This window comes from Bos grunniens, chromosome 2 (assembly GCF_055505025.1).
Source record: "Bos grunniens cultivar Pamir isolate PY7600 chromosome 2, Bosgru_T2T1.0, whole genome shotgun sequence".
NCBI lineage: Eukaryota > Metazoa > Chordata > Mammalia > Artiodactyla > Bovidae > Bos > Bos grunniens.
This window is the reverse complement of record NC_141166.1, coordinates 23,699,130-23,721,402: the sequence shown is the minus strand read 5'-3', so window position 1 is coordinate 23,721,402 and position 22,273 is coordinate 23,699,130. Positions and strand designations below refer to the sequence as shown.

General features: G+C 40.0%; 1 protein-coding gene and 1 long non-coding RNA gene across 16 annotated transcripts in view; one reads left to right on the top strand and one right to left on the bottom strand.

Annotated features, from left to right (window-relative positions):
• Nucleotides 1-22,273, bottom strand: part of DOCK10 (dedicator of cytokinesis 10) — a 304,405-nt gene that overhangs the window by 216,064 nt on the left and 66,068 nt on the right. For 12 of the 15 annotated variants that reach the window (XR_015150938.1, XR_015150936.1, XR_015150933.1 and 9 more), the window contains exon 1: nt 21,453-21,749. The exons of the other annotated variants lie outside the window; for them this stretch is intronic. Coding sequence is in view for 9 of the 12 variants with exons in the window: in XM_086365823.1 (XP_086221949.1) it covers nt 21,453-21,614 (162 nt within the window). In the remaining 3 variants the exon portion in view is untranslated. Of the gene's footprint in view, nt 1-21,452; nt 21,750-22,273 lie in introns of those variants that run through there. 15 annotated transcript variants of the gene reach the window in all.
• Nucleotides 14,579-16,963, top strand: LOC147377759 (uncharacterized). The gene is made up of 2 exons (XR_015150941.1): nt 14,579-14,872; nt 16,557-16,963. It is a non-coding gene; the product is annotated as an uncharacterized LOC147377759 (long non-coding RNA).

Genomic DNA, 22,273 nt, shown 5'->3' with positions numbered 1-22,273 from the left:
GAAAATATGATTACTGGTCTTGGATATCATCAACAAGTTCAACTTTACATTTTCCTTTCAGCAACATGCACTCCAAAAAAGCAGAACCCTCTTCTCTTCGTTAATTTTTCTTCTTTTCTTCTCCCTTAGAAGGGATGAGCAATGTTCAAAGAACTCACATTTCATGAGCCCAAGACTAGGAGAAGGATGAATGCAGAATGGCTAAGGGTAGAGATGGGACTGTCCTATCCACTTATACTGCCAAGTTACTTCTACTGTAGATGACCACAGCAAAAATGCTTCTCTTTGGTGGGTTATGTTAACATCACTATGTCAGATAAGAGATACTAATTTTGTAGAAGACAACTCTTATTAATTAGATTTTAATTGCTTGAAATATATTAATAATTATTAGGTTGACTCTAAGACACAATTATATTGAGGATCTGGTAATGTATATTTTCCCCAAAACATAATCATTCAACCTTTTAAGTGCATAGAAGAATAGAACTATTCAATGCCAAGGGCTTTAACTTCACAGTGTGCGCAAAGTTTATGGAGATCTGGTCAGAATGCTGAAAGTGACCAAATTTCATGTTGTGTAGGGGCAGGGGCAGAGCTTGGCATGTAGAAAATATTAAGTAAATGTTTACTGACTGCATGTGCCACAACAGCCACTGTTAAGCACCTTTGATGGCAAGGTCAATGTTTAGACACGACTGGTCGGTAGTTTGCTTATCTGTCCTCATCTCCCAATACGATGCCGTATATCAGGGGTTCTCAACTCCCAGGTCATGGACCAGTACCAGTCCATGGCCTGTTGGGAACCAGGCTGCACAGCAGGAGGTGAACAGTGGGTGAGAGAGCAAAGCTTCATCTGTATTTACAGCCACTCCCTATTGCCCGTATCGCCCTAGTCGGTGGAACAACTGTCTTCTACTAAACTGGTCTCTGATGCCCAAAAGGTTAGGGACCTCTGCTTTATATAGTCTATAATCTAGCTCTTCTAGGATGGGTTCCTGCCTTCTTTATTCCTCTGTTGAAACCTCAAGGCAGTTTCTTTGTGTTTCTCTCGTGGTAACTACCTTATTTCTCTTTAGATTGTATTCACTTATTTAGCACAGGCCAAATGCCGTCTTGCTGTGCTATCTTCTCAGGTACAGAGCCAGTGGCTTAATTACTTTTTTACCCTCGAGAGATCTTAGTCTTAGAACTGTAATTTAGCAGGTGCTCCATAATTCTTAAGCATTTACATGGCTTCCCTAAAACTCCCATGTAGTATACTTAACTCTGAAGCCTACAGCATTATTTCTTAAGAATTTATTTGAAAATGCTTAAAGAAGCATCTTAAATTGTACTCATTTACACAGGTGGGGCCAGAAGTCCTCGTGGAAAACTTTACAATATTGTCATTTTCACAGAATTATTTTCGAAAAAGTAAATTTCACTCTACCCATATTTCTTATATACAAAAAAGCTTACTTTTCAAAGAGCTGAGCACTTTTAAATGCTGAGTGAAATGCTACTTTTGGAAATTATAATGTATTATTAATCATGCCACTGTGGTTTCCAGGGAATGTAATTACTTACTATCTGTAGCAGAATTGCAAATTGATTAACATTATCCTGAAAAAATGCAAGTGGGCACAACAGACTCACGGACGCCTTCAGATATTTGGCAAACAAAGTGCTCAGTTTATAAACCATCCACTCACAGCCCTCTCTTTCCCTCCAAGTTCTTTCAAAAGACATTTCTGAAGGGGCTCTCTATTCTTAATATCAAAAAATTCGGTGGGCTGCTAGGAGAGTATATATGGGTGTTTCCCCAGTCATGGCCCCATCTCTGTACCTCACGCTCATTTTAGAAAGAGAACCCTGGGGATATCCTTGGTGGTCCAGTGGTTAGAACTCTGTGCTTTCACTATCAAGGGTCTAGGTTCAATCTCTGGTTGGTGAACTACATCCCACAAGCCCTGTGGCAAAAAAAAAAAAAGAGAGAGAGAGAGAGAACTCTATTTGATAAGAAGTAAGGCTTCTTTGCATTAGGATATAATATCAGTTCAGTTCAGTTCAGTTCAGTTGCTCAGTCGTGTCTGACTCTTTGTGACCCCATGAATTGCAGCATGCCAGGCCTCCCTGTCCATCACTAACTCCTGGAGTCCACCCAAACCCATGTCCATTGAATTGGTGATGCCATCTAACCATCTCATCCTCTGTCATTCCCCTTCTCCTCCTGCCCTCAATCTTTCCCAGCATCAGGGTCTTTTTCAATGAGTCAGCTCTTTGCATCAGGTGGCCAAAGTATTGGAGTTTCAGCTTCAACATCAGTCCTTCCAATGAACACCCAGGACTGATCTCCTTTAGGATATAACATAAACCACTCTAAAAATCATGGCCTCCTTGCAGTAAAATGATGTTACACATATTTATCTGTGTAAGGTAAACATGGAGAGGGTGTGGAGAAAAGGGAACCTTCTTACACTTCAACATATAAGAAATACTTCACTCAGTATGATAACCTCTAGGTCCATCCAGGGGCTATTTTGAATACATAAAATTATCACAAATTCTGTTAAGACTTACATAAGGCTGACTTTCTGATTTCTACTTTTCTGCACCTGTAAGTTCCTGAAGGTAATTCCCAGGGCAACAAAAAGGAAATGTGTGTTTCTAATTTCTAAAAGCCTTAAATGTTTCTTTCCTCCTTTTGGAAGTCAATAAGACTACTGCCTCTTATAGATGAATTGTGAAACTGATCATATGTAGGTATCACACAGTGCTCCCGAGACAAAGCAGAATGACTTTCATTCTAAAGTTGTAGAAAAATGCTAAGTGTCACAAAGATTATAATGGCCTATGTAGCAAGTTTCTTTGGAAATGGACCTTACTATTTTCTCAGGTGTATGGCCAACTATATTGTATTGAGGCTATGAACAACATAGATTGAACTCTTCAATGCCAACTAGCACATGCTTATAAAGTTAAATATTTTACCCTAAGCAGATACTCAGGTAAAAGCACAGGGGCTCACATTTAACCACATTTAAAATGAAAGAGGCAGGAATTACACACAAATCACTTAGGTCCAAAATATTGTAGATGCTAAAAATAGTAAAAGCTCATGAAATGACGCCACTCATTGGGCACAGAATATGCCAGGATAAACAGATAAAATTCCATTTATCTGTTAGTCTTTATCTAATATGAAGAACTACATAATAAGTGAAAATTTCAGGGTCTGCCCAGTGGTTTAGCAATGGGTAGGATATACCTGGAGAAGGCAATGGCACCCCACTCCAGTACTCTTGCCTGGAAAATCCCATGGATGGAGGAGCCTGGTACGCTGCAGTCCATGGGGTTGCTAAGAGTCGGACACGACTGAGCGACTTCACTTTCTCTGTTCACTTTCATGCATTGGAGGAGGAAATGGCAATCCACTCCAGTGTTCTCGTCTAGAGAATCCCAGGGACGGCGGGGCCTGGTGGGCTGCCGTCTATGGGGTCACACAGAGTCGGACACGACTGAAGCGACTTAGCAGCAGCAGGATATACCTAAAGCATTATTTTATAATCAAGTAACCAAAATTGTCATTTAATTAAGTGACTGTGAAAGTGAGGCTTCCTGGGTGGCTCAGTGGTAAAGAATCCACCTGCCAACGCAGGAGATGCAGGAGACATGGGTTCAATCCCTAGGTCAGGAAGATCCCCTGGAGTAGGGCATGGCAGCCCATTCTAGTATTCTTGCCTGAAAAAAATCCCATGGACTGAGGAAGCTGGCAGGCTATTCCATGGGGTCACAACAAGTTGGACACGACTGAGCACACACACATACTTACTGCTGGTAAATGACAGAAAGTATGTTACATCAGTGACTACCACAGGCCCCCTGGCCAAATTGCAATGAGAAATTAGACCAAAAACTGACTCTGTGTCCTCATGTTCTGGGTCATAATCATGCTTACCTTTGTGACTGAAAAGATCTCTTGGTGTACCACATACTAAACATCTTATTACTTTTGCAAAAAAAGGAAAACCACATATATGTAGATGTTATTAACAATGATGATTATGTGTAGGGGCATGAGAGAAATGCAGAAATGTGAGCAAGAGGTTTGAGTAAGATCCCTCAAGTATTTTCACTGTTTCATTTTATACAGATATACATGATTTACCTTGCTCACATGGTATATACTTATTTATAGGAAACAAAACAATATAAAAGAGAAAAAACTGATAGACTTTATTCTGCCCTGACTTTTACCCTTCTGCCACTGGAGCTTTCTAGTCATTATTTTGAAGAAACACCTACATAGAAATCACTAGCTGAATTTCAATGGGTTGACGTAAGTCTGCACCTTTCAATGTGGAGACAGATAACCACTGGAAAAGTAAAACAATGTTAAATTATGGCCACGATCAAGCACATAAAAGGGAGCATTGGCTGGGAAATTGATCACGTGAGAAACAAAAATGGCAAGGACAAAGCTAACAGAAAATGGTATGTCTAGTTTCACTGACTAAAATTATTCCCATGTGGTATTTAAAGAAGAGCATCAGAAAATAACCTCTAGGAACTAAGAATAGTTTAAACTCTGGATTCGTTAAACCACAAAGCATAAGCACAAAGTCTAAGCACAAAATAATCCAAGTCAGGGCAAGTACTGGGGCTCAGTAAGCCCTTCTCTGCCAGAAATGGCTGTGCTTTGGAAGGTATGAAGTGCAGGTCTACACAGCCAATCAGCCCCTAGTCTCAATTTTCCACTTCCTTATGAGGTCTTCAGCATGCTACTTCTTTTAATCTGTTTGGGACTGACACATCCCTTTGCTATTGCATTTTTGGTATTCTTCGTAAAATAGTGATAAATCGACATTTATTGCTATAATGTAAGAGATGAAATGAGAATTTTGTTGTTCAGTTGCTCAGTCATGTCTGATTTTTTGTGACCCCCATGGACTGTAGCCCACCAGGCTTCCCTGTCCTTCACCATCCCCTGGAGTTTGCTCAAACTTATGTCCATTGAGTCGGTGATGAGAATATCGGCTAAGATTTCTATCTCAAAAATTTTATTGTCATTGGCTTTATCATCACAAGGTTCTGAAATAACAGATCCAGTCTTAAATGGCTAAATAAGGAAGTAGATTTCATTTTCCAGACACACCAGGCTCCATTTAAAACGCTGGCTACTAGCTAACTGACATACTATCCATATCTGGCTATACAGCTACATGGATTCAGACATGTAAATCAACTGTGCATATATGGATATAATGACGCTGAATGTTTAAAGACAACACAGTGTTGGGAAGTTTCTTTGACTGCAAAACAGAGCCATAGACACACGCAAGCACACAGATCTATTGATACAAACTACAATTAAAAAGAGGCAGAAAGTTGGAGCGGTAAAATGAAAGTAGGGTTTGCCAAGTCCAGGCAGTAAAGCTTCAGAGAAGCACAGTGTCTTCTGCAGAACACCAGGGCAAAGCTGTTCAGCTACAATTCGTTTACTTCTCTGTGGTCTCAGCTTGAGCCTGCGCTCTCTGCGTTTTCCAAGGGAGTTTTAACAATGTGCAGCTGTTTGAAGAAGTAGCTGTCCTCCCTAACTGAGGCTTCTACAATCCTCTAGAATTTACTTAGTAGTAACTGTTGTTGTTGTTTAGTAACTAAGTCGAGTTTGACTCTTTGCAGTCCCATGGACTGTAGCCCGGCTAGCCTCCTCTGTCCGTGGGATTTCTCAGGCAAGAATATTGGAGTGGGCTGCCATTTCCTTCTCCAGGGAATCTTCTCGACCCAGAGATTAAATCTACATCTCCTGCACTGGCAAGTGAATTCTTTACTGCTGAGCCACCACAGTAGCCCTACTTAGTAATACTGCTGCTGCTGCTGCTGCTAAGTCACTTCAGTCGTGTCCAACTCTATGCAGCCCCATAGACAGCAGCCCACCAGGCTCCCCCGTCCCTGGGATTCTCCAGGCAAGAACACTGGAGTGGGTTGCCATTTCCTTCTCCAATGCATGAAAGTGAAAAGTGAAAGTGAAGTCACTCAGTCGTGTCCGACCCTTAGCGACCCCATGGAATATAGCCTACCGGGCTCCTCCGTCCATGGGAGTTTCCAGGCAAGAGTACTGGGGTGGGGTGCCATTGCCTTCTCCAACTTAGTAATACTATAACTTCACAATCCTGTTTCTCTTTTCAATCTTGATCTTTAAAGAAGTAATCTACAGTACTGATGATCCTCAACGACCTTAACATATCTACAGTGAAATACACTGTCTCTATGGTAGGTCTAAAAAGAATCTGAAGGAGAACTTAAGTGATTCCAATGGTGCTTACTGCTTTGTGATGAACTCAGCTACAGTTCATAATTTCTTTTCATTTTAGCTGTGAAAAAAAAAAAGGATGTATTTAAAGAAGAGCGTCTCTTTATTGTCTCTTTATTCCTCACATTTTTGCAAATGACTACTACAGGGCTGGGCTTTCAGGTGGCACTAGTGGTAAAGAAGCTACTTGCCAATGCAGGAGACATAAGAGACACTGGTTCAGTCCCTGGATTGGGAAGCTCCCTTGGACAAGGGCATGGCAACCCACTCCAGTATTCTTGCCTGGAGAATCCCACAGACAGAGGAGGCTGGCAGGCTACAGTCCATAGGGCTGCAAAGAGTCGGACTTAGCACACTCCCTTGCATGACAGGGATATTCATTAAGATGACATTTCTAAAAGTGCTCATTGGTTCACTTGCCTGTCAATCAAAACAAAATCCTCTAATCAGACCCTGAAGATGTGATTCCACCCAATTTCATCAGTTACAGGTCTGCCATGCTCCACTCAAGTTTCAGAACTAAAGAAATAAGAGGGATATACTAATGCAATCTTTAACTGAAAACCCATCACCATTCTTTTTCAACAGCATGGGTAAAAATGGGACAAAGTATGGTAGCCATTATGAAAGAACAAATATCTTCAAGGGAAAAAAAGAAAAAAACAGAGTAGAAGAATGACACTGATTGAAATGTTCCATAGTTTGACAGTGGTACAAAAGCAGACTGGTTTTAAGCAAGCCTTACAAAAGGACCCTTTAGCAACCTCACGCCACTTGGATTTGAGAGAGGAAAAGGCATTTTACACTTCATTTCTCTCCCTGTTCAGTGAGCCTCTTCCCTGCCTACATCTCTTTGTCCTTAATCTCAATCTCTAGCTTTTGGTCCACTTATTTCTTCCAAGGGCTTTGGTTGGGGTATGTCATTTGGTTCACTGGCTTTTTCACTGAGTCCCCTTGTTTACTCGCTGTCTCTTTTAGCATTTCAGTTTTCTTATCTGGAAAAGTGAGGAGCAGTCAAACATTCCAAAATGTCTCCTTTGGAATTAACACAAAATAGTGTTAATTTTCACTTACAGAAGTTATTACACTTCACTTACAAAAGTTACTACTTTAATTATGATACAGGTACACACTGGATATTTTTCTCACTTCACTGATGAAAAAGAGGTACATTCTCCTTGGGAATGGGAGCACTGTCCTAAGTGGTTTTCCTCAATTTCCACTTAGATGGTCAACAGCACCGTGAAGACCCACTGCCATGCTGCAAATTGGGACACTGAGATTCCAAGTGTCCCGCATTTTTTAAATGGCACAAGTCTGACATCAAATCCCATGTTTTGTCATTACATACTTGTCTTTCTGGTACAGCACAGTATTTTGTGGTTCAGAGTTCTGGAAGGTAACAGATACACTTCAGTTCTCAAAGTAGAACTCTGTGAACTCTTCAATCTGAAGAGATTATGAGAAAGTGATTTATCTTTTTTTTTTTCCTTTGCTCTTCCTGCTCTGGGACTACCAAGACACCCAGGATATAGGTTTATTCTGCAGATTAACCAGAACTCATTTTCTTAGTATTTAATCCTTCAGGTAAATTCAAGAGGTCAAATTGCCAAGATCTGCTGGATCGTATAAAAAGCAAGAGAGTTCCAGAAAAACATCTACTTCTGCTTTACTGACTATACCAAAGCCTTTGACTGTGTGGATCACAACAAACTGTGCAAAATTCTTCAAGAGACAGGAATACCAGACCATCTTACCTGCCTCCTGAGAAATCAGTATGCAGGTCAAGAAGCAACAGTTATTACTGGACATGGAACAACAGACTGGTTCAAATTGGGAAAGGAAAATGTCAAGGCTGTATATTGTCACCCTGCTTATTTAACTTATATGCAGAGTACATCATGACAAATGCTGGGCTGGATGAAGCACAAGCTGAAATCGATTGCCAGGAGAAATATCAATAACCTCAGATATGCAGATGACACCACCCTTACAGCAGAAAAGTGAAGAAGAACTAAAGAGCCTCTTGATGAAAGTGAAAGAGGATAGTGAAAAAGTTGGCTTAAAACTCAACATTCAAAAAATTAAGATCATGACATCCGATCTCATCACTTGATGACAAATAGATGGGATAACAATGGAAACAGTGAGAGACTTTATTTTTGGGCTTCAAAATCACTGCAGATGGTGACTGCAGCCATGAAATTAAAAGACACTTGCTCCTTGGAAGAAATCTATGACCAACCTAGCTGCTGCTGCTGCTAAGTTGCTTCAGTCGTATCTGACTCTGTGCGACCCCATAGATGGTAGCCCATTAGGTTCCTCTGTCCCCGGGATTCTCCAGGCAAGAATACTAGAGTGGGTTGCCATTTCCTTCTCCAATGCATGAAAGTGAAAGTGAAGTCGCTCAGTCATGTCTGACTCTTAGCGACCCCATGGACTGGAGCCTACCTGGCTCCTCTGTCCATGGGATTTTCCAGGCAAGAGTACTGGAGCGGGGTGCCATTGCCTTCTCTGACCAACCTAGACAGCATATTAAAAAGCAGAGACATTACTTTGCTGACAAAGGTCCATCTAGTCAAAGCTACGGTTTTTCCAGTAGTCATGTATGGATGTGAGGGTTGGACTATAAAGAAAGCACCAAAGAATTGATGCTTTTGAAACTGTTGTGTTGGAGAAGACTCTTCAGAGTCTCTTGGGCTGCAAGGAAATCAAACCAGTCAATCCTCAAGGAAATCAACCCTGAATATTCATTGGAAGGACTGATGCTGAAGCTGAAACTCCAATACTTTTAGCCCCCTGATGTGAAGAACTGACTCACTGGAAAAGACCTTGATGCTGGGAAAGACTGAAGGCAGGAAAAGAGGGGGACAATAGAGGATGAGATGGTTGGATGGCATCACTGACTCAATGGACATGAGTTTGAGAAAGCTCCAGGATCTGGTGATGGACAGGAAAGCCTGGCATGCTGCAGTCCATGGGGTTGCAAAGGGTCAGACACAACTGAGCGACTGAACTGAAATTCAAGAGAGTAGTCTGGAGTAAGAGTCCTTATTTACTAAATGACAAAATTTATTTTCAACTCCATATAAATTTATTTTTCTAAAATAATCAGAGACTGGATACAATTTGCTATACTACTGATGTTATTACTATTTTGCAGTTAGGAATTATGTGGTTTTACCTAAAACTGTACACATGCTCTGGCCCATTATCTTTGGATTAAGAAAGGAAGAGTGTAGAATTTAAAAGAGTGAAGGTTTCATCATTTTGAGATCCGGGCAAAGGTCCTTGTTCTGTCACCAAGCCTTATGAAAGCCACAGATATGTGCATTTACCTTTTTGGCTCTGGTTTTTACCCTACAAATGAGGCAACTGGATTCTATCATCCTCAATTCATACCATCTTATTATTCTATATAATCTACATGGGAAACAATGAATTTTTAAGAAAATTGCCAAGCAGCTTGCCACACTGGACACAGCAAAGGAATGCCACGGCACATACCTGAATCAATAGAGACAGAAGGCAGGGGGGTGCAGGGGGGAAAGTGGGCGTGACCAGGCTACAGGAGTGAAGAAAACGTGGGTGGAGTTGGTGGGGTGGGCGTGGCTGCTTGAGAGCCAGAGACGGTAGGAAGATGGAGTGAGGGAGGTTGGTGATATGGAAAGTGGGGGTGGGAGGGGGGTAGGTGGTGGCTCTAGGTTTCAGGGAAAGTGGTAGTCTGCATGTTCGATAAGAGCCACACTGGGCTTGTCCCTGACTCCATCTCTAGCCTGGGTGAAAGTGAAGTCGCTCAGTCGTGTCCGACTCTTTGCGACCCCATAGACTGTAGCCTACCAGGCTCCTCTGTCCATGGGATTGTCCAGCCAATAGTACTGGAGTGGATTGCCATTTCCTTCTCCAGGGCATCTTCCCAACTCAGGGCTCGAACCAGGGTCTCCCGCATTGTAGACAGACGCTTTACTGTCTGAGCCACCAGGGAAGTCCTAGCCTGGGTAGCTTGTCCATTTTTAATTAATTAACTAATTAATCAATTTTAAAATATATATTTGACTCATTTGCCAACCTGATAAGGATATTTACATACCTTAGAAAAATTTACTAGGAACAGGTGAAAAAAGACAGATTTTTAATTCACCCCAAATGTTCATATTAATAGATACACCTCCCCTGCCCACTCCCTACATGCGTTAAAGAAAGTAAATGAACTATTTTTGTTGTTAGTTTTCTTTAAATCAGAGAAACAAAGGTCCGTGGCAAGGCAATAGAGAATGCGCTGGTAAAGGTGGGCAGAGGCTGGTGCTGCCCACCACTCCCTGGCCTTTCAAGGCAGAGGCAAAGTGGCACTGTGGCTACAAGCAATAGCCCCAGGTTCAAATCGCAGTTCACGTTCCTACCAGAGGGTGATCAAGGGCAAGGTCAGTAACCACTACATTTGCACAGTTCACTGCAGCAGCCACCAGTCATACGTGGGTATTGAGATGTGGTTAGTGTGACTGAGGAACTGAATTTTTAGTTTTACTTCATCTTCATTAATTTTGGCTTAACTTTACAAACTGTACTCGATCCAGTTACTGGAAAACTTGAATTTTGAAACAACTGAGCTACGGGAATTTACTCTTTCAACTGTAAATTTTACGTAATCTGAATACTGTGCAAGTACTTGTGATACATATTTAGCATCCCAACTGAAATGTGTGATATGTACAAATGCATACCAGATTTTGAAAACTTAAGAAAAAAACAAGAATGCAAAATATCTCATTAATAATTGTATATTGATTATATGCCAGAATAACCAGAGTTTGGATATACTGGGTTCAATAAAATGTACTATTAATTTCACCTTTTTTACTTTTTAAGATATGGCTCCTAGAAAATTTAAACTTATGTGGTTCACATTATATTTCAATTGGGCAGAGCTACTCTGTGTGCTTTAGTTTTCCCTCAAGTGATATGGGAATAAAAATAATATCCTCCAGTGGGTTGTTGTGGCAATAAGAAACGATAACTGCAAAGTTGTTAGCAAAGTGCTTGACAAATAGCTGGAAGAGCTCACTAAAGAGCTATTATTTTGTGGGCACAATTTCCATCTTTACTTTCTCTGACTCATAAAACAGAATTTGAAGTTATTTTGTGGGATATTCATTCAGTCTGTTCTCCTAAAGTGCAGGGAAGCCAAGAAGACCTTTGATAACATAAAGGACCAATAAATGGCATGGATGCTGGTAATTTACCAAATGAACCCATGTCTTATTTTCCCCCTCACAGATTCCTTTTATAAATTTTCTGACCTGTAAGATATAGCTTACATTCATTCATCAAACCTTTAACTGAGTATCAATTTGTAGAAGAATCTAGATTCCATAGTTTCAAATTCTTAAATTTCTTTTCTTCTTTTTGGCCTTGTGGATTGCAGGATCTTAGCTCCTCTACCAGGGACTGAACCCAAGTTCTTGGCAGTAGGCAATAAAAGCACAGAGTCCTAACCACTGGACTGCCAGGACCCTTAAGTCTCTTAATGGTTACAGATCTGCTATAATTAAAAAATCTGCTCACATCAAAAAACACTGAAATAGCTTTAAAATGATAAGATATAATCCATTCTTTATCTGTAAGCTAATAACTTCAGTTGTCCTTATTGAACCTAAAAGTATTATCTTTTTCTGTCTCACATGATTTTCTACTTGTTTTTTTATTATTGTGGTGGTTTTAAATTCTAGACTTTTTTTTTTTAAGATTTTGTATTTTTTTCCTTTGTTCCTTATCATTTCTATCTTTGGCATAATTTGGAGAACTCGAAACATACAGTATTCCTTCATAAATGATAAAGGGAAAACAAAAAGAAATTAAAAGTTAAATTTCAGAAAAGTGGCAACTGATGGATAACACAGAAGAGAATCTCTAATAAGCTTAGGTGTTCTTTGAATAATCTATTCAGTAGATTAATCTATTCAGTAGAATAATCTATTCAGTGCTCCTGTAAATAAGCTAACTTTGAATTTCCATTTCTCCACATTCTATGAAGCACAAATTAAGTTTCCTTTTAGCAGTTCAATTCTTTTTCCTAAAATAATTCTTTAAAGTATATTAAATTTGTGATCCTCTCTTAGTTTCAACCAGACGATGGAAGCAATCATAATAGCTGAAACTTAGGTCTTTCTAAGTTCTGGGTACATTATTGATTTTTTACTTGTATTCACTCACTGAACTCTGAAAGTAACTCCATGGAATAGTTCAGTAGACAGATAACAGTCCCCCAGAGATGTCCACATCCTATGCTCCAGAACTTGTGAATATGTTATTTATATGGCAAGGGGGAAAGTAAGACTGCAGATGGAATTAAGGTTGCTAATCAGCTGACCCTGACATGGTCCTGGATTGTCCAAGTGGGACCAATGTAATCCACAAGGATCCTTTGTAAGTAAAAGAGGGAGGTAGGAGAGTCAGGGGTCAGAGTCAGTTGTTTGACGATACAATGCTGCTGAATTTGAAGATGGAACAGGGGCAATGAACCAAGGCTTCTTAACCCACGGCAACAAAACAAAAGTTAGGAGTGGCACATGGCACTCTCCCTCTTCTTAACCTCTACTACTCTTCAGATCTCTGCTCCATCGTTACTTCCTTAGAGGAAGCCTTCCTTGGTGGCCTGGTTGAGGACGGATGCTCAAAGGAGACAATCTTAAGGTAGAGTGTAACTCTCATTTGAAGCACTTAGCATGATTACAGTTTCACATTTGTTTGCATCTTCTCTGTCTCCGCCGCCAGACTCCATGAGAAAAGAGCAGTAGTTCGCCCTTGCTGCCTGGGCCTGTCAAAGGCAAGGTGTAGTTGTTCCTCTGCTGTCTACTCAATTTCTGATATTTAGGTAATTAACAATCCAAATTCATTTGACACATGTTGAATTTGTTGGACAAGGTCTTAAGAGAATAAAATGCATTCCAGAATAGATTATGGGAAATGAATTTCAAAACTCCTAGACTTTAGTCCTTAAGTAAATCAGCTCCATGAAAAGAAAACATGAGAGAATAAAACAACTATCTAGAAGAAATTTGCTGAAGCATGACAAAAATACTCTATTTGCATTTGGCTTGCCAAAATATGCATTTTTATCCTCAAGTATATTACTCAGTTGGCATAAGATTTCATTGTATTGAAACCTGGAACTTGGAGATAAGCCTTAAATCTACTCTTCTAGAAAGCAAAGAAATAAAAACAAAAAGAAGCATAATCAGACTTTCTTAATATTTGAGTATCTTAAAAAGTTAAAGAACTTTTCGCTACCACTTATTTCTTGAGTCTTTACTTTTTCTAGCCATATAACTACATATTTCTACTCGTAACAAAATTGTTTGAATCTTTATAGCATGGTCTGCCCTCAAACAGTTATATCTACTAAGGACATAATTTTCTATATGTTTTAATATATATTTTATTATAATATAAATATATATTTCTATCTCTATATAGTTACTTTGGTAATTATTTTTGGTGAAAGTCTCTGCATTGCCCCATATACCTGACTTTCTGCTTTTCTTTACCAGTGTGGTGATGGTTTTAAATTTTACATTTTAGATTTGGAATATTTCATCTTTGTTTCTTATCATTTCTAAATATATCTTATTTGGAGAACTAGATAGATGTAAGATTATTTGGACAAGATGAGACCAGATGTAATTTGAGTCTAGTAAGCCTTGGCCTCAAAGATTTGTCTTGCTAATTACTAAGCCTCAATTACATTCAATTAATTCTTATATCCATAGAGAAGCCATTCAATTCATTTGTCCATTTTCTGTGGCTTTGAGATTCAGCTCAAATTCAGTTCACAAAGAAAAATAGCTGCCAAAGATTCCCTGTGCTTGTAAGTTCCACATTATACCCATCTATCTATGGCAAACCATTTCAATTCACACTCCATTACACAAACTTTCTTTCCCAGGGGAATCTTACATTAGTATATTCAAAATTCAACCTCTCTAAAATGAAATAAGAACATTTACTCAGGATTAAGAATGTTTGGAAGTCATTTCCTCTGAATGCATAAAGCTGAAACTGGGCAAAATCCCTTTGGTTACAAGTTTTATTAAATTAGAATATTTATTGTAGGATAAGGATAGAAATTATTTTATTTTCTTTGAAGTAGCTCCCAAAGTATATTTCTCTCTGGTCCTGATTTTATTCATAGGACATAAATGTAAACAAATATGAGTTCCAAAGATAAGGCATCATTAGTTTCACAAATAATTCATTTCCTTCATTTAGCTTCCTTCCTTATCCCAGGTTTGCAAAGAACTTGACCAGGAAGGAAGGACTATTACGCCTATTCTACATGAGGGGACACAAATGTGGAGATTTGTTGAAGACCAAGCTAATCAAAGCTCATCAAATAGAAGCTTGACAATTCCCTCATGGACCCTCTCTTCTAGCCACACTCACTGTTCCAGCCTTTTGGGGTAGAGATGGAGCAAATACAGTAAAACCCTAATGTAAGCTGTGTCCTTGTATCACAGATGAGTCACTCAGCGGATAATGAACTTTCACTGGGACAGTGACCTACAATGGATCTCTGACACTGTAAGTTAGCCCCCTACCTGCAAGACTTTGTTTTAGTATAATGCCCACTAATTTACAAAGTGATTCCATAAAAATAAACACTCTGGTGCTTCCAACAGACAGAATAGATAGTAGTTACCACCATTTCAGAAACTCAGACAAATAAATCATCATGTCCAGATCACATGGGCTTTTAAGTGACAGGCTTCAGACTCAGACACGGGGCTTCTGACTCCAAATCTAAAGCTTCTTCATTGAATCACAACAGTTCTCAGACCCTTGGGTGAACAAAAGGTGCCCAGGAAAAACCTAAGTTCCTTTGCATCAAGGTAGGCCAAGAGCAGGGCTTCCCTAGTGGCTTACAAGGTAAAGAATCTGCCTGCCAGCACAGGAGATGTGGGTTTAATCCCTAGGTTGGGAAGATCCCCCAGAGGAGGGAATGACTACCCACTCCAGTATTCTTGCCTGGAGAATTCCATGGACAGAGGAGCCTGGTGAGCCACAGTCCATGGGATTGCAAAGAGTTGGACACGACTGAGTGACTAACACACACATACACATAAGCAGAGAGCAAGTACATTGTAGAAATCAAATAAGTTTAAAACAAACAAACAAACAAAAAAAACAAAAGAAAGAAGAAGTTTCCATTTTGGTTGAGCCCACATCATTCACCAGAGTAAGGTCAGCAAACTTTTCTATAAAAGGCCAGACTGTAAATACTTTAAGCTTTGTGGGCCATATATGGTCTCTGTTACACAGTCTTTTTCTTCCTTTTTTGTTTTATAAAATTTGAAAGTTTTAGAAACCACTCTTAGTTAATAAGGTATACAAAAAAAGATTGTGGACAGGATTTGACCTATAAACTATAGTTCATCAGAGCCCTGGACCTGATAGCCACAAAAGGGTGACTTGTAATGCAGGTCTGGACAGCACCTGAAGCTCCCAGGCTCTGAAATGCTTATCCTGTAAGTGCTCTGACTCACAGAAGAGAGTTTACCTTCCGACTCACCACATTAGACTATATTTTCCTGTCTTCAATCAAAATTAAAGTCAAAGCCATGTTTGGCATGTTATGTACACTAGATCCTTTGCATTCACAAATTTAAATTTTATGGTTTCTGCTATTACAGAGACACCCCAAAATGTTCATGGATTTTAAAAAATGTTTCACTTTCAAGTTTAGACCCTAGAATTCTGCATGGGGGTTGGTCATATAGTGAGAGACCAGAAGCCTGGCTAGCACTTGCTTCTTGCTCTCCTTGTATTTTATCCCTATCCTGCACCATATAAACAGATAAATATTCTTTGGGGGTTGGGAAGGAGAGGAAATAGGTCTTAAAAGGGAAGTCAACTTCCAGGGCTGGTGATTAGTGAATTACATCAGAAGTTACAGACATTCCCCAGAAAATAGCAGATCTCCATAAATTAAATTAGTGTCTGAGGCCTTCAACAAAATATGCTATAAAGGGTGTAAGAAAAAGTAATTCATGAAAGGGTTTCTGTTCATTCTCCCATCAGAGAAAACACTTTGGAAGAGGTAGAGTTTTGAAGGAATTTCCTCATTTTGCCCAGTTAAACTTGAATGCATTTTAACAGGCCATTGTAATAGTCTCAGCTATTTGGATTCATATGTCCCTTGCAAAGGCTGAGGGCCTACAATGATTTATTTTGACGTTTACCAGGCTTTTCATTTTGGACTCTGCAGCCAAACCATAATCAGTGCCAGCCCAAAGCTGATCTCTCCATGAAGACTCAGGACTTGGACTCAGCAATGAGATTCTTCGATATAATGATGACTTGAGTGCCAGAGCCTTTTGAAGAACATTCAAACTCTTGTATTTAGTAGCTGTCTTCATTCTTAACTTATTCCTGGACACTTCTTGAAGAGTTAAGAAAGCAGCTTTTATCAACTGAGCTTTTCATATGGGGGTCAATTGTTAACAAATTTCAAATCATCAATGATATCAAGTTTTAGTTTATAAAAACAATTGTACTGGGTACCACTAGGGCATAAAGTCAGCTTAGTTCCTGCCTACATGGGGTTTTCCATCTATCAGTGAGATAAAAATATGAATAGAAAAGTAAGTAAGCAATTAAAAGTTCAATGAAGTAGGTAAAGATACAATTAACTACAAATGTATTGACACACTATAAGTATTATAGAAAATTAGTGGAGAGATCCTTTATTCATTCATCAGTCATTAATTGCTATTTATACTGTGCCAGGCATTATATCTTCCTTGTAGACTCTTCCTTGGGACTCTGACCTATATATACAATCTTTTATTTGAAATCTCCATGTATAGACCTCACAGGTATTTCAAACATGACATGTCTTACAGTGAACTTAGATTCACTTGCCAAATCTTCTCCTACAGCCTTCCCCTTTTGAATGGCAACTCAGTCTTCTGGCTGTTCAGGCCAAAAAACAAAACAACAACAAAAAACCCTGCTGCTGCTGCTAAGTTGCTTCAGTCGTGTCCGACTCTGTGTGACCCCATAGACAGCAGCCTACCAGGATCCTCCGCCCCTGGGATTCTCCAGGCAAGAATACTGGAGTGGGTTGCCATTTCCTTCTCCAATGCATGAAAGTGAAAAATGAAAGTGAAGTCACTCAGTCGTGTCCGACTCTTCGTGACCCCATGGACTGCAGCCTACCAGGCTCCTCCATCCATGGGAGTTTCCAGGCAAGAGTACTGGAGTGGGTTGCCATTGCCTTCTCTGACAAAAAACCCTAAAATACCATATATTCATCCCTCATTCCTCTCTTTCCCTCACTTGTGTTCGATCTGTAAGCAAATCCTACTGGTCCTATTATTAAAATATATCCAAATCCAGCCACTTGTCACAATCTCAACAAGTACTATCCAGGTCTGTTGTGGGGATCATTGTAATAGCTTCTTGATTAATAGTCTCCCTGCTTCTACCCATGATAGCTCGGTTGGTAAAGAATCGACCTTTAATGCAGGAGACCCCAGTTTGATTCCTGGGTCGGGAAGATCCCCTGGAGAAGGGATAGGCTACCCACTCCCGCATTCTTGGGCTTCCCTTGTGGCTCAGCTGGTAAAGAATCTACCTACAATGCAGGAGACCCTGGTTTGATTCCTGGGTCGGGAATATCCACTGGAGAAGGGATAGGCTACCCACTCCAATATTCTGGCCTGGAGAATTCCATGGACTGTATAGTCCATTGGGTTGCAAAGAGTGGGACATGACTGAGCAACTTTTTTTCTTTTTCTGCTTCTACCCTAGACCCTTGGCAACCATTCTGTCACCTCCCTGCCCAAGGCCATCCAAATTAACAAGCTTATAGTTCATATAGCACTTACTACCCACCAAGCACAAGCTCTTTGCAAGTATTAACTGAATTCTCACAATAATCTTACAGGGTAGGCACCGTGACTCTCTGCGTTTTATCAGTGAGGCAATGCAGAGACAGGACTCCAACCCTGACATTCTGGCTCCCCAGCCCCCGCTCTTAACTTCTGTGCCTGCTCCCTCCAGTGGTTTCCCTTCTCACTTCTGGAAAAAGCCCAAATCTTCATCATGGCCTGCTAAGTGTCACATGATCTGTCCCCATTACCTCCACAACATTCTTCTACTACCTTCTCCTTGGCTTACTCAGTCACAGTGACTTCCTCACTGGTCCTCAAACACCCCAAGCTTCTTCCCATATCAGGGACTTTCACCCTGGCTGGTCCTTCTGCCTGAGCCATTTCCCCTCAGGGTGGCCTGACTCACTTGTCACCTCCTTCAGGTCTTTTCTGCAAATGTCACATTTTCAGTTAGGGAGTCCTAGATTCTACTTATTAATAATCTTACTAATATATCTAGATATAATTCTAAGCACTTAACACACCCTTTACTTCATTAAACCCTCACAACAGCTCTGGGCTGAGGGAGCTCTTACCTCCATCTTACAGATGAGGAAAAGAGACCCAGAGTCACTAAAAAGTGTGCAGAAGGTCTCATAGCCAATAAGGAATGAAGTTAGGATTCCAACCTAAAATCTCTGGCTCTAGAGTCTGTGATCTTACACAGACACAGATACACACACAATCAATATACAAAATTTGGTGACTAATGGTTGATGGGAAAGTAAGAGAATTTAAAAAATCAGTTTGTGGAGCTTCCTTGGTGGCTCAGATGGTAAAGAATCTGCCTGCGATGCAGGAGACTTGGGCTCAGTCCCTGGGTTGGGAAGATCCCTGAAGAAGGTAATGGCAACCCACTCCAGTATTCTTGCCTGGAGAATTTCATGAATAGAGGAGCCTGGCAGTCTACAGTCCCTGGGATTGCAAAGAGTCAGACACGACTGAGTGACTGACACTTTCACCACTTTCAGAAGGTTGTAGCGAGAGTTAGAAGACAGTTAGCATATAAGGTTAAAGGAGGATGCCAGGTGGAGGGTTTAGATGATCAGTTTCCAGAGTGATGTGTCTCAGTGTGTCATCTACGCTGTTCCTCCATCAGAACCTGAGAATAACTGGAGTTGGCTTGGGGGTGGGAAGTTCTCTCACAGCAAAGAATCCTTGATTCCACTCTAGATCTTCTTATGTAGAGTCATTGGGACCAGGAGCACAAGGATTTGTATATACAAGAACTCCTAGGTGATGTGAAGTGCATTAAAGTTTGCAAACCACCATCTTGGAAGATAGGGAATAGTTTTATTGACTTAAATTAGAACACTAAGCATTACAACCCTAATATAGTAATTCCATAAAGAGATCTGCAAAATATGCTATCACTGTAAAACACTGAAACTTAGGGCAGGGATCTTTGATGGGTTTGTTCATTGATGGATTCCAAGTACCGAGAACAGTGGTTGGCCCAATTGGGGAATGTGTGAACTTTCAAGTGGCCCATTGGAAACTTTCAAGGTGCAAAATAACTTTGTATGAGCATATTTTACTCTGAGTGGTCCAACATTTCCATCAGACTTCTCATAAAAATTCACTTCTATCAGTTTTATCATTATTTCCTTAGAAATATGAACAGAGTGAAAAAGTATATTGGTTTTTGGAATTATTGATCTAAGTGTGACTTGAGGCTCTGGCATTTGGCAGCCGTGTGATATAACCAAGGCATTCCATCTTTCTAAACTTTGTTTTCCTCATCAATAAATCATCATCACCTCATTTAATGTCCATAAAAGTATCATGTGAATAAAAGGATCTTTGAAAAAAACAGGGCACTGTTATTAGGTGAATTATTACTTTTTATTTCTCAATTGCTTTGAAATATGATTTTGGGGGCAAAGTTCTAGATGGAAAAATTTAGTAAAATTAGGAAAAAATGTTTTCAAGACTTAGATGGCATAAGTAATACATAGCTATAGAATGTGTGGTGGCAAGAGTGGTAAAGAACCCGCCAGCCAATGCAGAAGCGTAAGAGACACAGATTTGACCCCTGGATTGGGAAGATCCCCTGGAGAAGGGAATGGCAACACACTCCAGTATTCTTGCCTGGAGAATCCCATGGACAGAGGAACCTGACAGGCTATAGTCCATGGGGTTGCAAAGAGTTGGACACGATTGAAGCAGCTTAGCACAGCACAGTATGGGAATAATGAGAGAATGAAAATATTCCCACTAAGTATTCCCTCCAAGAGATAATCATAGTCCAATAGTTGAAGGACAGTATTGCCTTTTGAAAATCAAATATTGATTTGTTGGAGAGATTGGCCTAGAATGTTACAGCTTAGTATTCTGTCACTCAGACACACAGCTCAAGCCAAATAACTTTCACTTAAAAACTTTAGGTGTAACAGGTATTTATCATTCATTATTTACTGCATCCTTGATATCCGAACATTGAAATCTAAGAGAAAAAAGTCGATTGTGCTGAAACCACGCAGACTTCAATGCCTCCTCAATTTTGGAAACTTAAGCACACCGCTTCCATCCTAAGACAGGATTTCAGTGACTAAGCAGATCTCTCCCTGAACATAAGGTAAGGAGAGTCTACCCTCCACTTTTTTCTAGCTGATCAACCAGATACACGTGAAGGAATTAACACTATAATCATTAAAGCACAGACAAAAATGTCATTTGTCAAGTGGCAAGAAACAGCTTTCTAATGAAAACACCATGCATTCCACAAAATTCTCAAAAACTTCATTCTGATTTTATGCCTAAGTTAAACATTTTGGAAAGGCATTTCCCTTGTAGCGCCAGAAATGAAAGCCTCAAATGCTTTGAAGTTAGAGATCTAACTGCCAACACAACTGGATGAGTCACATGTGATATAAAAATACCTATTTGGGGCTCTACTTTCAAATTAGAGCCACAACATAAAATCCACTTAATTGAACCAGGCTTCAAAGATTTCTGCACAAAAGTTAATAACAGCAATACAAAACAGTAGGCAGAAGAGAGTTTCTAACAGACAACCAAACTGTACATTTTCAAGACACATATAAGAGAAAGAAAACCAGTTCTGTGAATAATATATGAAATCATTCTGAAAAGATTTTCCACAGTAGTAAACTCTTGGTCACACATTTCTTTATCTAAAGCTGAAAACCCGAATCCCAAATGACAGCCTCATTTCTATAATCACGGCTTCATCAACTGAGGCTGTTTTGCCACAGATACCATACCATTATGATGAGGGTTCTGGGTCTACTCATTTCATCGTCAATTTCCAGAGGCAAAATTTCGTGGGATGGTTCCTCCTGGCGTCGTCGACAAATGTGTGGACAGCTCCTCTGGACCACAGAACGAAAAGCTTGAAGCAGAACAATGCTGGCAGTGCAGCCCATCGCTGCATCCTGGAGCCCAGAAAATAACTTCTATGTGGATGCTATGTTTGAAAAACAGTGGCTCCTTGTCCCTGAAAACAGCCTACATCGCAGCTGCAGCCAGCTCACTCTCCAATCACTTCCTTGAGCTCTGATCATCTGATCACCGCCAAATAGCTTGGATGCAGAGATGGGAAAGATTTGATCCACTGAAACTGAACACACTCAGGAATATTAGAGCATTTTGCCCAGAGAGCATTTCTCAATTCATCTCAAGAGCATGTTTCCTGTTCATTACAGTGATTCTCTTCAATTCCAGTTTTGGAGGTCTGATTAAAGATATCTTTCCCTCTCAGTCACTCAAACAAATCACTCTTTTTCACATTAAACAACTGAAAAATTGACTTCACACTCACATGTTTTTTCCAAGGCAGAGGAGTGTCATATAAAGAGTGAAAGTGACTGTTGTCTTTTTAATGTAAAAACTTGCAGAAGGAAATTTTACTAGACACCTCACTAAGTGGCTGGGGTTCTGCTTATTGTAGCTCGTAAGTTCCAGAAATGAAATGGACTCTATATATAAAGTGGGGAGTCCTCTGAATCAAAACGATTTATCCGAAGTATGCACGCGTTAACCAAAGCCATGTGAGTGACACTAGTGTTCCCCCTGTGATTTTCTT